The sequence below is a fragment of the Malania oleifera genome, chromosome 3 (genome assembly GCF_029873635.1).
Source record: "Malania oleifera isolate guangnan ecotype guangnan chromosome 3, ASM2987363v1, whole genome shotgun sequence".
Taxonomy (NCBI): Eukaryota; Viridiplantae; Streptophyta; class Magnoliopsida; order Santalales; family Ximeniaceae; genus Malania; species Malania oleifera.
The window spans coordinates 120,635,469-120,651,326 of NC_080419.1; the positions used below are offsets into that span (position 1 = coordinate 120,635,469).

A 15,858-nucleotide genomic window follows, 5' to 3' on the forward strand; every position below is an offset into this window, starting at 1 on the left:
GTAGCACTGAACTGTACGCATGTCTCGACCCCTCCCCTTGCCTTGAGCAGCGTATGCAACAGCATTCTCTTGCAGAAGCGAAGATTGAGTGAGAAGACAATGTTCCTCTCGAAGAAGTGCCCCTTGTCAAAGAAGTGCCCCAAAACACATGTCAAGAGATGGTGAAGGATCCTTGTGCATCAGGTTGGAGCAAATAGACTCGAATTCTGGCCTTAGTTTAACTGGCCTCTTTTTCTAGCTTCATGGACTGCTTGAACAACAGAGAGAGACTCGGCTGACACATTGGCATACACAATCTCGGAAAACTCAGCCCAAAGATTCTGAAAACCATAGAAATATTCCTGAACAGAGAGTCTTGAAAATTCAAAGATGTCCTCTTTGACCATTACCCAAAATCTTGAAAAAAAGCCATAGTGAAATCGTTTGGGCCTAGTGCTTTGTCCCTACCCATATCAAATATAGCCCTCCTTATTTCCCCCAAATCAGATGGGCTCTCCAACCACTTGGCCACCTCTTCCCCAATAGGTTCCAATCCAACCCCTCCACCATCGATCTATTCTTGCACTCACCTAGATACAATCCTTTCCATAAATTTGTAACCTCCTCCCTTACATGATTATGATCTCTCACCACTTCCCTCAAATCAAACTCCACCTCCTTAATGAAACTCTTCCTTCTCCTCCTATTAGCCAGCCAATGGAAAAGCCTAGAATTACAATCCCCTTCTCGAATCCAATTAATTCTAGACTTTTGACGCCAACTCCTTTTCTCCCTCATAAGTAGCACCTCCAGATTGTTATTGAGACGAACCCTTCCAGCTCTATCCTCCTCCCCTAACAAACCACATTCGTCCAATCTATCCAAACCTCTAATCTCCATCAAAATTTCACTTTTCTTTCTCCTAATATCCCCAAACACTTCTTTGTTCCAAACTTCCAAATTTTCCTTCATAAATTTCAACTTCCTAATCAACTTAAAGCCTGCCCATACCTAAATGTGACACTCTCTCCACCAAGCTCTAATAGAATTGCGAAAATAAGGGTGCAAAAGCCACATGTTCTCAAATCTAAAAGGAGTTGGACCCCGTTATATAGGATTCAGCTCCAAAAGAATCGGGTAGTGGTTAGAAGTGGCCTAACCAAATTCTCTTGAACAATACTAGAGAAAAGGTCCTCCCATGCATCAAAATACAGGAATTGTGAGTCGAGGCCTGTCTACCCTAGAAGCCACCCAAGTGAAACGGCCATTGTTTAAAGGAATACGCGTAAGACCACTCCTCACTAAAAGAGTCAAAGAGTCTCATGCTACAAGTCACCCTAGAGCCCCTAAACTTCTACTCCCTAGAGGTTCTAATAACATTAAAGTCACCCCCACCACCTAACACAGATTGCAAAGCTCGTACAGACTAGCCAGCTCTATGACAAAATCTTCCCAGTGGGAATGTTGAGTAGGACCATAAACAGAGGTAAACCACCAAGCCCCTACACCTTTAATCTCAAGTAAGACAAGTAAAAAGAACCAGAAATGCTATCTTTGTGCATAGTTAACCTAGTGTCCCAGACCACTAATTGGCCTCCCAAGCTCCTAAGGATGAGGAAACCCACTCCTCCAAAATAATCCTAAGACAAGAGAATCAATCTCTCCTAATTTTGTCTCTTGAAGAAACAAAATATCACGGTTGATTTTATTCATCAAATCCTTGACCATTCTTCTTTCGTTTAATCCCCCCAAGCCTCTAACATTCCAAGACAAAATCTTCATTTGGAGACATTACCAACCCCCAAAAATTACCCCTTTTCTCATAGTTCACCACGGAAGCTAACGTAACTAGTTCCCAGATCAATTTATTAGCTTTTTTTATTATAAAACTTACAAAGTGCAACTAGTCACATTCCATGTATATAAGTTGACCTCTCTAATGATTCATTGACCAGCATGAAAGAAAATTTTAGATACTTTATGTTCCACTTTCTTAAAAGGCCCTTGACACTTTGACTTAGCTAATAACCTAAGGAAGCTGTTAAATATTATTTTGGTCATTTAGCATTATTAGTATGTGCTAGAGTCATGTTAGCAAGTGTGAGTTAGTAAGGGTGTTATGATCATTAGCATATACCTGACATGTATAGTAAACAGAGGAAGAGACCTATCATTGAGGTGAAATCTTCCATTACCCAATTATTCAACATAGTATCAAAACAAGATCCAACCTAAACCTGCTGCCAAACCAAACCCTTAACCTGATCTTCCTATGCAAATCTGCCATCATAGGAGGATCATCCGTATCTTTAGAGGTTAGAAACATGTCCAAAAGTCATCAAAAAACACAGCAGTTGCCAGAAAACTTTCAGGACACCGCTGCTTTCTTCAAAATCTCAATAACTCTTCCATATTTCACAAAACCAACACCAAAACGATCAACAGAACCCACAAATCTGTAGGAGGGTGTAATTTTGTCGCTATAGGACCACCCAATAGCTCCCCCACATAGGTCAATCACCGGCAGGTCCATCCCTATGCACCAGTGCATGAAAGCATTTTTTTGCCCACTTTTGCCTCTAATTTCTTCCAAAATGCTTTAAATCGTTCCATAGACCATAATATCAAGTTGTTGGTCATGGTTTTGTCCAAAGATTCAACCTTTTTCGATCATTCACTCGTGGTAATTCGTTAGTTATTCTTCGATATTATGAAAGTGATCAGTTGGTGCCTTGTGGCAGAGGCAATGTGTATAGGCTAATTTCTGGGGGCTGCGGAAGTGCTTTGTCCAATTATTGGTGACTCATTCCATTGTTTGTGGTTGAATCAATGGTTTGTGGTTGTTTCGGTCAGTCTAAAAGTTCACTTTTGGAATTCCAAAAACATTTTATTCACTGTATATTTCTAATCTGCTATTGTATCAACGTTGTTTCTGTGTTGGAATGGCAAAACCAAATCCCAAAGTATGTTTCCCTCCTCAAGCACTTGCTCAAGTGAACAGCATATTATAACCATCTCAAAGGAAGAGTACTCAAGGTTCTTATGGTATCAGGCATCCTTCCATCTTTTGCTCAGAAGGGTAATCCTACAGTATGCATGTCATCTAGTATCTCAACCCCTAGTCCTTGGGTTATCAACTCCGTCATCACTGATCATATGACAAGTGTAACCAAGTTCTTTCCTACCCTCCAATATCCTGAAAATCTTTCTCAAGTTACCCTTCCTAAAGGGTCCACTACAACAGTTAAGGAATACCAATGATAAATCCTACACTCTCCCTATCTTTTTCTTGTGTTTTGTACATTCCTAAATCCTACTTAGAAAGCTTACAAAGTCAGTAAATTGTTTTGTAACTTTATTTTCAGACTCCGTGGCTATTCAGGATTTGAATACGAGGAAGACAATTGACACAGGACATGAGGCTGGTGCACGTTACTACTTCAAGTTGCTTTCTTCTCCCCTTGCCTGCACAGCCGCTGCTACACCACTTCAAACCCATTGTCACCTTGGTCATCTGCCCTTGGACAAGTTGAAACAGCGAGTTCCTACCTTGAGTTATGTGTCTAATCTTGAGTATGAGCCTTGTTAATTAGGAAAACATCATTGTATTCCCTTTGCTTCCAGAGTCAATAAATGAGCAGTTAGTCCTTTCATGCTAGTCCATTCCGATGTTTGGGGTCCTTGTCATGTCAAGTCGAAACTGGGGTTCTAATACTTCGTTACATTTGTCAATGACAACCAGGGTGACTTGGTTGTATTTAATGAAAAATTATTTTGAGTTGTTTAATATCTTTTGCGCCTTTTGCTCCTTTTGTTTTGAAATAAAGACTTAATTTGATATGCCAGTCAAGATACTCTGTACTGATAATGCTAAAGAGTACTTTAGTACCTAATTCACTGCCTATATGACTAATTCTAGTATGATCCATCAGTCATCTTAATCCCACACCCCACAATAAAATGGACTTGTAAAGCGGAAAAAAAATACATTTTCTTAAAGTCACTCGTAAACTATAGTATCAAATGAATGTCTCCACAGTTTTTTGGAGTAATGTCATGCTGACTGCTTGTTCTCTCGTCAATAAAATGCCATTCTCTGTCCTTGTAAGTAAAATTCCATATCCAGTTACCTTCCCTAAGGCTCCTTTGTTCTCCCTTCCTCCTTGTACATTCAGCTATGTGTGCTTTGTCCATCAGTTAACTCCAAGAATGGATAAGTTGGATCCTTGTGCTATTAAATTTTTTTGGGCGATCCTTGTGCTATTAAATGTATTTTTTGGGGCTCTTCCTATACTCAAAAGGGATATCGATGTTATAGCCCTACTTTACATTGATTCTTTGTCTCTACTAATGTCACCTTTTTTTAGTCTACACCATAGTATTCTTGAGTTTTGTTAGCCTTGATGAGTCCCTTCCTTTGCCTTACTCAGATCCTAACTTATTATTTGTGCCCAATCCTCCTATATCCTCATCCAGTTTAAGCCTTCTCAGCTTGGATCATCCCAATTGCAAGTACACACACGGCGACTCAAAGGAGGAGAGCCTCCTCCAACTTCTACTTATGTGCCTCTACTTCCCTCACCAGAGATCCTATTTCCAATGATGTTGGTGCTCCTATATCTGTTCTTGAAAGGTACACCCAATTGTACCCAACATCCAAGTTTTAATTTTGTTTGTTTACTTGTCACCTTCGTATTACTATTTTGTTAGTACTCTATCATTTATTGCTCTTCCTAAATCTATTCCTAGAGTCATATCCCACTCTGGGTGCAGGATTACGATAGTTGAAAAGATGCATTTGCTCCATGATAATGATACTTGAGATTTGATATCACTTCCTCCTAATAAGTTTGTTGTTGGTTGTCATTAGGTGTACAATGTGAAAGTCAAACCTAATGGTTTTGTGGCTCATTTGAATGTCCGCCTTGTTACTAAGGGATATACATGTAACGAGCCAAGCTTGATCAAGGCATTATGCTTGCCTTTGACCAATTGTTTTATGTGCATGGGATGGATTACCATCATGCAAATAGTAGTATAGGCTTTGTTCATTGAGTGTGTCAATGCCTTTGTGTTAAATGGGAGTACGACTCCTTGGTTAGTTTTATGTTTCCTAATGCCAAAACTAGAATAGCACATAAAGCTTTTTATGGGAGGATAAGTGTTCATCAGTCATTGTAGAACTCATTAGCATTTGTAAACATGTTTAGCCTACTTGCCTCCCTCTCTAAACACATGTTGCCTACAGAGGTGTTGTTAATGAATTACATTGCTTCAATGTCTACCATGTGATTATCATTTGCTTACATTACTGCTTATTTGCTTCTGCTAACTTTGCATGTTGAGAACGTGTTCTTGTGGTTAATTGCGGTATACTTTGGCCAACTAGTCAAGCAAGAGTGCTTAAACTAGTGTCGCACGACACTTCACAAGGTGTGGAGTGTTTGGCCCATAACACTCAAGTGTACGGTTTGGATTCAGACACATTCTATTTGGTCGCTAAACTTACCTTAAATACATATGCTTAGGGGTGGCAAAACGGGTCAAAACTCAATGGGTGACCCGTGACCCACCCGTTTAAATGGGTTTGGGTTTAGTTTATACAAGCCAACCCATGTATAAATGGGTCAACCCAAAACCGACCCGTTTACAAACGGGTCAATTCAGGTTCGTATCAGGTCACCCGTTTATTTGGCTCCTATTCCTATATATAAACCCATTAACCCACTAACCCTATTGGGAATGCCATAAAACCCTAATTCCTACAGGCTGCGGCTACCTCCTGCTATCCTATCCACATTTCCACTCCTCCACAGGCCCCAATTCCACTCCACTGTCGTGCATGTGCGCCCTTGCCCAATCTGCCCAGCACAAACGCCATCTCCCTCACCCTCTCACGCTCGGACAGTGGTCATTCAACTCCTTCCCTCACAGATCAAGCTCCCTGATGATCTGTTGTATTTGTTCGGCATTTGTTTCAGCCTTCGGGTCCCAGACTCCCATTCTTAGAGATGCAAATGCAAATCTACTCATACCCGTTTACATTTTAGGTGGGCATTCGACTCGTTCCCTCACGGATCAAAGCTCCCTCACGATTTGTTGTAGCTGTTCGATGTTCATTTCGGCCTTCGGGTCCCAAACTCCCAGTGCCAGAGACACAAATGCAGATCTACTCGTACCCATTTACATTTTATGTTTTTTTTATTTAGATATTAATAATTTATAAATAAAATGAAGTGTTTTAAAAAAAATCATTTTATATGAAATTTTTTAAAAAAATTAAAATAAATAAATTATATTTTTTAAATGGGTAACTCATGACCCGCGGGTTTACATGGTTGTGACCCGTTTATAAACGGGCCTACCCGAACCCGTTTACGACCCACTCAGACCTGGCTTGTGAACCTGTTTTGCCACCCCTACATATGCTCATCTCCTTAGCCACTACTTGTCATTAGTCTCTACATCAATTAGACGTAAAAAATGCTTTCCTACATAGTGATCCTTAGGAGGAGGTCTATACGGAGCAACCTCCTAGGTTTGTTGCTCATGGAGAGTCATGCTCAATGTGTTGACTCAAGAAGTCATTATATGATTTAAAAGAGTTTCCCAGATCATGGTTTGGTTGATTCAATGTTGTAGTACTTGAATTTAGCCTCCGACAATATGCAGTATATCACTTCGTATTTTATTGTCATACTCCATCAGACAGGATTTTTCTTATTGTGTATATGGATGATACTGTGATTACTAGAGATAATGATCAAGGCATCCAATATCTAAAGCTTTTCCTACACACTAAATTTCGTTCCAAGGACTTGGGACCATTGATGTACTTCTTGGGTATAGAAGTGCAGAGATCTCATATGGGAACCGTCTTGTTACAAACAAAGTATGTTCTTGATCTTTTAGATAAGACTGGGTTGTTGGACCCAAAACTGTTGATACACCCGTGGATCCCAATAATAAGTGTCAGATATGGGCGATTTATTGCCTAACCTACGACAATTCTGAAGGCATGTTGGAAAGTTGAATTATCTCACAGTCACTCAACCAAACATATTTTTCGCAACAAGTGTGTGAGTCATTTTCTCAAGTCTCCTATAACAAGTCATTGGATTTAGTAATTCGCATCTTGAGATCTCATGGGTACGCCCAGGAGACGTATCTTATATTAAGACCCCACACTCATATTCCTACATATACAAATTCAGATTGGAACAAGTCACATTCCAACAGAAGATCCACAACTAGGTATCGTATTTTTGTCGGTGGTAACTTGGTTTCTTGAAAGACTAAGAAACAAGCTATGATGGCCAAGGCAAGTGTTGCATCAGAATATGAATCATGGCTCACACTACATGTCAACTTGTTTGGTAGAATAAAATGTTGAAAGAATTGGGTTTTCAACATTCTCAGCCTTTGGAGTTATGTGTGATAATCGAACTACTATTCATATTGCCTTCAACTCAATCTTCCATGAACAAACAAAGCACATTGAAGTTAAATTCCACTTTGTTCAAGAGAAACTTGTGCAGAAGCTCATTACAACTACTCATGTAAAGTCTGATTTGCAACTTGCTAATTTATTTACAAGCCTTGGGAGGTGCTTGAGTTAAATTCATTTGTAACAAGCCAGGAGCACATGATATATATGCTCCAACTTGAGTATTAATGGTTATTTTGGTCATTTAGCATTATTAGCATGTGCTAGAGTTATGTTAGTAAGTGTGAGTTGGTAAGGGTATTATGGTCATCGGTTTTTACTTTACATATAGTGTAAATATAGGGAGAGACCTGTCATTGAGGCGAGGTCTTCCATTTTACCTAATTATTCAATAGAAGCAAATGAAACTTCAAGGCTGCAAAATTGCAATTCAACTGCATGATAATATTTGAAAAGATACACAATAATAATTCCTCAATTAACAAATATAAAGGCTTAATTTGATTGATTCAACTAGCTTCATCACAGCAAATTAGGTTGGCTATGCAATTGTAATTAACTACATATTTTAATGCCAGCTTGCTCTATAGGAACCATCTAAACAGCAGCTAAGTAAAACACATGCCTAATTATATTCATAAATATCAAACCCATATGAATTACCATCTGCAGCTACATTAAAAAAAAGTTTCATCCAAGCAATGAGATTGCCATTTCAGTTTCACCTGCTGCAGCTGGCATAGTGATAGCATAAATTGTCTTTTTTTTTAATGGAAAAATAAATTTCATTAATAGGGAAAGAATTTACAAGGAGGGAACATAAGAAATATCCCCCAAAAAATTGGTTCAAACCTGAAAAAAAAAAATTAAAAACAAAAATCAAGCCAACCATTTTAGGTAGTTGTACCGCCAAATCATCCCCTCAGCTTTATGCATGGCAGCTCATTGGAACAAATTTTTTTTTTCAAGGATGAATGTCCAAAAATGTGAACGTATGCAAATGAGACACTACCAAAGACAAGGAGTTACTTGACTGGGAAGATCCATTGACAATTCCATACGCAAACTCTTCAATATCAGGTAGGGAACAAAGCTGCGCACAATAAATTGACCACAAATTAAATAACTTATTGTTACAACACAATATGTTAACAAGTTAACACTGAACTAGTTTCAAACATTCAGTTTGGAAGCTAATTCAGAAACAGAATCAATGTGAGAAAGGTTACAGATGTTCAATGATGTTCAAAATCATGCAACAAGAAATAGCTTCAAACAGCTGCATTTAAAAAGCATTGAAGCATGTCGGTGTCAGTCTGATTTTTGCTCAGTTCATTTTTTATTAATAGTCCTGTGTAGGAAGAGCAGCGATATCAATTCTTACATTGACCAAGAAAAGCCAAATTGAGAATTCAAACAAATATGAACGAAATGTTAATAAATATTTTGAACAGACTTAAAATATTAAAAAATAAAAATAAAAAGAAAACAATAATGCAAATATCAGCAAAACAAAGCATTTGAAGCTTCCAATATCAAAATTCTATGTCAAACGTAAACACAAAACTAATACAGCACCAGCAAAAATGTCTACACTATGCAGTGGAACAAGTTTAAATACAAATCTTAAGAATAAATTGCACACATTTCATTGGGATGTTGCACATATCAACATTTTCAAGTATGAATTTATTTAAGTTAATCGTTAAAATTGCACCTCAATTCAAATCAGTTAAATCTCCAATATACACTGTAAAAAAAAAAAAAAAATTGAAATGATGGATAAAAAGCCTGAAAGCTAAAACTTATAGACAAACAAGATTAATATTCGTGTGAATTTAAAATTGAATGCTAGACTACCTAAAAGATATGAACACACGCGAATTAGCTACGTAAGCATTTTGACAGACATTGTGTGTGCAGCATATACATATAGAGAACAATGCAAAGCAATCTGACCCACATAGCTCCACCCAAAACTGAGAGCTAACGGAAGAAAAAGGGGGAAAAGAAAAGATATGGCGCCTTAATTTCACAAAATATCAATATTGCATTTCAAATAAAAATAATCCATAATAACAGATCAAGAAAAAAGCAAATAATCTGCAACAGAAAAGAAAAAATTAAATTCATTGGGCACTGAAGGAGAAAAAAAGGAAGTTCAAGAATTTCAGCATTTTTCTCTCCAATCACACACTGCAAAAACAAAATTATCTTTTCCCAAACATCTTCATGCACCATCAAATACACATTTTTGCGCATCATCAATTACAATGCGGCCAAATGCATGGACAAAAAAATTGAACCCAAAAAAACATACCCCACTCCATGCCAACCATGTTTCCTTGCAGTATTTCTGAACTGCAAACCTTCAAAAAAAAAAATCTAGCTCTACAAACTGCTTTATATTCATTTTAATAATCTCATCTCTCCCTCAGTCCCATAGAAATATCACAAATAAATAAACCTAAAGTAAGCAAAAAAAAAAGAGCATTAATCCAAACAGGCACTCACACAAAAATTTGAAATTTTCAAATTAGAAACATGCACACACACATCATCAACAAGGACAAAAAAAAGGCTGTGATTTTTTCAGTGTGGTGATTGGTTTAAAAAACTTACACACGGTGGTGTAGCATTGGACTCCTAATAGGTCCAATTTTGCATTTTTTTTTTCCCTTTAATTTGAAACCATTGTATTTTGTTCTTCATGCAGCAGCCTCCAAACCTCCCAGCCACCCAAAAACTCCTCTCTCCCTCTCTCGTGGTTGGCCATCCGCTCAGATTCTAGTAAGATAGCTTTCCCCACACAATGTCCCACTTTCAATTTTAATCATACCTAAGGGGGGGAAACGTGAGATGTTCTAATTAAGAGAAAAAGTATCATCAACCAAAAAAATTATGATTCCCTTACTGTGCCACAGTGTCACAAACCGCCACCACCCAATTGCTGCTATCCAGGTTTGATAGTGTTGGTGCCTTCCGTCACAGGGTAACAAAGTCAAGGGATAAGAGAGGGAAGATAATGAGTATATGTTAGCCTCCAGGTATTTGTCACCCTATATGTAATCTTCCTGAGATTTGTATTGTAAATGTGAACTTCTCAAGTGAATGCTTGTATTGTTGCCTCAGTTGAATATTATAAGTAGACCCTTGAACTTCCGTGGTGCTTGTTTATTGTTTGTACTTTTTATGACTCTTGCCTACATGAATTTGTGGTTGTGTATAATATCGAGCTTCTTGTTACCACTCTGGTTCATGGGACTAATGTGATGCTCATGCTTGCAAGCTTGAACTTGTGAGTGTTCGCTGAGAAAACCCACAAAAGCCAAAAACTGAAACAAACTGACTATACAACCTCACACCCAAAATAAGCAAGCCAAACCCGTTCAAGATCCACCACCGCACCTGACATTCGTGTGAGGAGCGAACCAGACTGTTTAATATAAGCTATGGATCATAAATGCTTGCTACTCAGCTCGGCTAACCACACCAATGTCATTTGTGGCAACTGCAAAGCTATTAAGGAAAATGGAAAATAGAAATACAATAACTTGTGCTAACATGCATAAGTTATGGACAGCTAACAAGTTCACAGAGTAATTAAGTTCAAGAAAATGAACTTATCTGGAATTAGTAACTTTCTAAAAGAAGCTTCAAGACATATCAAATGACAAATATAGATCGAGTAGCATAAGCACCCACTGTTTATAGCGCACATATCAAACAGAAAAAACTAAAACAAACCCAATATGACATGAATATTGAGCTAAAAGATAAAAAATAAATAAAACAAGTCTCTGGAAATAAAGAGAGACAGAGACAGAGACAGAGAGAATAACAGAGAGGGGGGACAGACAGGGAAGAGAGAATGAAAAACCGTACTTTCTGGTCGCGAGCTTCTGTGTCAGGCTCCTTCTCTAAGATTTCTAGTGTCTTCTTCACTCTCTTTTTCCTCACAAAAACCTTAACCTCTGGCGCAGAAATGCCATTGGAAGATTCGGAACCTGAAAAAGATGGGGAAATTTGAGAAATGGGGTTGGCAAGGGAGCAACATTAGTATTATTTCAAGAGGAAATACAGGTTTTCTCCTCACCACCCTCTGACTTTGTGTGGGAAACCTTGCGTTTGGATTGAATGATTCTGGAAGAAAATCTGGGCGTCGACATCATGAAATGTATTCGACCTAAACCAAGCGGAAGCACAGAAATTCTCAGGACGGAAGACAACATGGGTGTTTGGATTGGAGGAAGAGAAGAACGATGAGATAATAAAAAATTATTGTTTATTTTTCCAAGACAACACGAAGTTATTCTCTTTTTCTTTTTATATTCTCAAAATACTCCATATAATTTCTCGATGACTACTCACCTCATTAAATTAAAATAACCTTTCAACTCGTTTTATACTATTCATGTTCAAAAACTGCCCGTAAATTTACAACTATCCAAAACATTCCTCTAATTCTTGTCAGTTTCCTTTTTATCTTTCTAAAATTAAAAGAATAGAGAGTGATGGAACACGCATGCAGTGTCTGCTGTCATGGTTCAACTGTTTTCATACCGTTGTAAAAAGGTCGTGCTGTGTTAGTTAAAACACTCTTGTTTAACTAGTTAATTTATCGTTTACTAACATTCATCCACGAAACACTTTCATTAGCATTCAATCAAATGGCAACGGAAACAGTAAGCATTCATAAAAATCATGGCAAGTAAGCAGTAGACATTGAATCTACGTAATTCATTAACAACACCTCCGTTGACAATGTGTGTTTAGCGAGAGAGGCAAGTAGGCTAAATACGTTGACAATAGTTAGTGAGTTTTACAATGATAGATGAACATTCACCCTCCCTTAAAGAGTTTTTTAGGCTATTCCCACTCTAACACTAGGAAACATCAAAGTGATTGAGGAGTCATAGAAAGACACTACTAGTAAAAAATAACCCTACACTAGTATTTACATGATGGAAACTCATTCTAAGCGCACGAGACAATCGGTCACAGCCAAGCATAATGCCCTAAACAAGCTTAACTTGTGACATTCTCCCCCACTTATTCAGTCGACGTCCTAGTAGACTTTGCCATTGGGTACACTTCAACCTTATCCATGAATGGTTTCATATCTTCCGCATAAATCCAGTTAATTTCTTTATCATCAAGGCATTCCCACTTCACTAGGAACTTTTGTCGCTTCTTCATTGAGGATACGAATTTTTTGTCTGCAAGGATCTTTTCAACTTCATGTCTGTCAAGTTGCACTGTCTTCAGCTCTACTCTGTTGGACTGACTTCTGCTCAAGTCATTGGTGTCGGCGTTGAATGGCATAAGGCAGCTTACATGAAACTGCAGTCTTCTCCCCTGATCTGCCCACTTCTTCATCTGCTTAGAAGTTTTCTCCAGATAGGCACGGGCAAACTTTGCATTATGTCTCCATTCTCTAGTGAAAATGTATGCCCTGGGACTCTTTCGTCTGTATGGCTCGGCCACTATGTGAAGTAACAGCGGCTGCTGGCCTATAACAAGCTCAAAAAGGCTTTTGTTGGTTGTTGAGCTCCTTTGGGCATTACCACAAAACGAAGCCACATCAAGTAGTTGCATGCCATTCTCCTGGTTGTCGTTGATAGAATGGCACAAGTACTCTTCTAGTAACTCTCTGAATTTCTTAATCTATCCGTCTGTCTGTTGATGATAACTCGAAGAGATGTCAGTATGTGACCTGGATATCCTCAAAAATTTTGTCAAGAAGTTGTCAGTGAACATTAAGTCTCAGTCACAAACAATAACTTGGGGAGCACCCCAATATTTCACAATAGTCACAAAGAACAATTATGTCATCTCCTTTACCGAACAGTACTCTGATGCGGCCATAAACGTACCAAACTTCCTCTGCTCCCCCTTGTCTAATTGGCAAATGAGACAAGTCTGGGTATAATGAACCACATCATCCCATATGTGCGGCCAACAATACCTCTTCCTCAGTAGTTTTGTCATTGGAGTCATTCTCCACAAATACCCCTCAACGAACTTCCTGCAATATCTAGTAAGGCCAAGAAAGGAACGCAACTCCTTCACTGCCGTGGGGATCTTCCGTTATTGAATCATCCTTAGTTTCTCCATACCCTTTTGGATACGACCTTGTTCAACCACATGACCAAGGAATTTGTTGATCCATTGAGCAAGAGAGCACTTCTCTTTCTTCACATATAGACTATTTCCTCTCAGCCTGTCAAACACCTTCCGTAGATGCTCTTCATGTTTCCTCTAAAACAACACCAATGCTCCCAATGGTGCTTTGGAAGGGCAAACACATCCCGCTTCCAATTCATCAAGCTATTTCCCCAACTCTACTATCTCTACAGGAGCCATCTGACATGGCCCTTTAGCAGGTGGTTTCACTCCTGACAACTGCTCGATCTTCTACTCCACAGTCTATTGTGAAGGCAAATTGTGAGGTAGCTTATTTGGCTTCACCTATGTATACTCATCCAACACCGCTTGGATGGTCGTAGGCACCAGCTTTTGGCCTACTTCTTTGTCTAGCACCACCATGGCTAGACATGTATGCTCACCATTTCTCAATCCCTCATTGAGTTGTATGGCTGAAAGGGACTTCCCGTCGTCTTCTTTCATCGCAACGACTTGCACTATGAACGAGTGATCTCCCATCAAACATAGGGAACCAGCCGAAGGCATCAACACTGCCCTTGTCCTCCTTAGGAACTCCATTCCTATAATGACTAGAAAGTCATCCAATGCTACCGTTGTGAAATTCCCATGACCTTCCCACTATCCAAGCTTTACAGCCACTTGTTTGGCTACTCCTGGTGTAGGTTGGGCTACAGAATTAACTATTTTCATGCGTCCTGTATCCTTCTCTAAGGATAAGTTGAGTCTTCGTGCTTCCAATTGCAAAACATGTTGACCTGATTGGTCACACCCAGTTTTGATTATGACAAATACTCTTGGTACTAATGGTTGCACTAAGACTTGCATGCAGGTTCATTGTGCACGTGTATTTGGACTGAAAGACATACCATGATGGTGTGCGGTGTTCATGCCAAATAATGAAGTTTTTTGTGTTATATGTATTTATCTTTTTCATTTATGTGTTATATGTATTTACCTTTCGTTTTCTTCATTCTGGGATGTAATATTTATTATAAACTGTACACCCTATGGCCTGTAATATTTTGCATCGTGCATGATAGGTAGGTATGCTCAAATTGACCTTAGTTGGACTTTAGGTACCTACACGGACCATAGAAATACCTTAGAGATCACCCTTCGGTTGACCAACACCGGATTTTTTCAGTGTCCTAAAGAAGGTCTAAAATGATCATAGGATCCACATGCAAGCTTAAATATATATGCTCATACGAATAAGGTTAAGGTATAATAGACTTAGAACCGAAATGTATGAAAAATACATATTTGGTTGACCGAAATTGAAAGAAATATTTCTCTCTGTCGAATGAACCGGGACCTGGTCAACAGATTAACCACAGCCCGGTCGAGCGAACTCACCTAGTTTATTTATACCCGGTCGACCGAACTCCCTTGGAGTCAACATAATTGACCATCTGGTCGATCGAGCACAAAATGCATATCAACACCTTAGTCGACCGAGTTCCCACGTGTGGGAACTCAATAGTCTGGTCGACCGACTGAAATAGTTCAAAATGCCCCCGATCGACCGAATCGCGCAAAAGGAAAAATTGCCCTTAGACTTACAAGTTCGGTCGACCGAACTTACAGTTCATTCGACCGAACTTACAGTTCATTTAATGCCCAGTCGACCGGTGCTCTCGGGTTGCCCCATTATTTTTACTAGGGTTAATATTTTTAAACGGGATTAATCATATTAAAATATATTAAAATTTTCCTAATAATTTCATATGTGTCCTGAACAGTCATATTTTTTGGGAAGTTTATATATACCCCCTCATTTGGAAAATTAGTAAGAGATTAGTAAGATCATTAAGGTCAAAATTCTCTCAAATTCAAAAATCATTTTATAGCCTATACTACTCCCATACACTTCTAAACTTCACTTTCTTTGATCATTCAAGTGTTGTGAGTATTTCTAAAGTGCTTGTGTCTAATCTAGCTTGCTCATACTCTCATCTGCTATATTGCTTGATTGATTTTATTTTAGAGTATAGCCTTAAGTTCTTCCATTTATTTTATTTGATAAATCTTATGTGGGAAGACTTGGAAGGTTTTGGTTCTTGCATTGTCATTTTAAAACACCTAATGTAGGAACCCGACCCGGGAAATATAAATTTAATTAATTAAATAAGGTGTAAAAAGGTAATTAAGCAGACCTCGTCGACGAATCTAGAGTTCGTCGATGAAGTCTTTAGTACACTCGGTGACGAGTTTCAAGGGCCCGTCGATGAGGAGAAGCCGTGGGGCTCCAAAAAAATTGAAAA

General features: G+C 38.6%; 1 protein-coding gene across 2 annotated transcripts in view; it reads right to left on the minus strand.

Moving 5' to 3' along the window:
* Positions 1–11,776, minus strand: part of LOC131151739 (endonuclease III homolog 1, chloroplastic-like) — a 34,211-nt gene extending 22,435 nt beyond the window's left edge. The window contains exons 1-3 of one of the 2 annotated variants that reach the window (XM_058103136.1): positions 11,523–11,776; positions 11,312–11,433; positions 8,456–8,519 (exon numbers count right to left, since the gene is read on the minus strand). In XM_058103136.1, the coding sequence (XP_057959119.1) occupies positions 8,456–8,519; positions 11,312–11,433; positions 11,523–11,658 (322 nt within the window). In that variant the 5' untranslated portion in view covers positions 11,659–11,776. The remainder of the gene's footprint in view (positions 1–8,455; positions 8,520–11,311; positions 11,434–11,522) is intronic. The other variant, XM_058103137.1, reaches the window with a different exon arrangement.
* Positions 11,777–15,858: the final 4,082 nt, after the last annotated feature.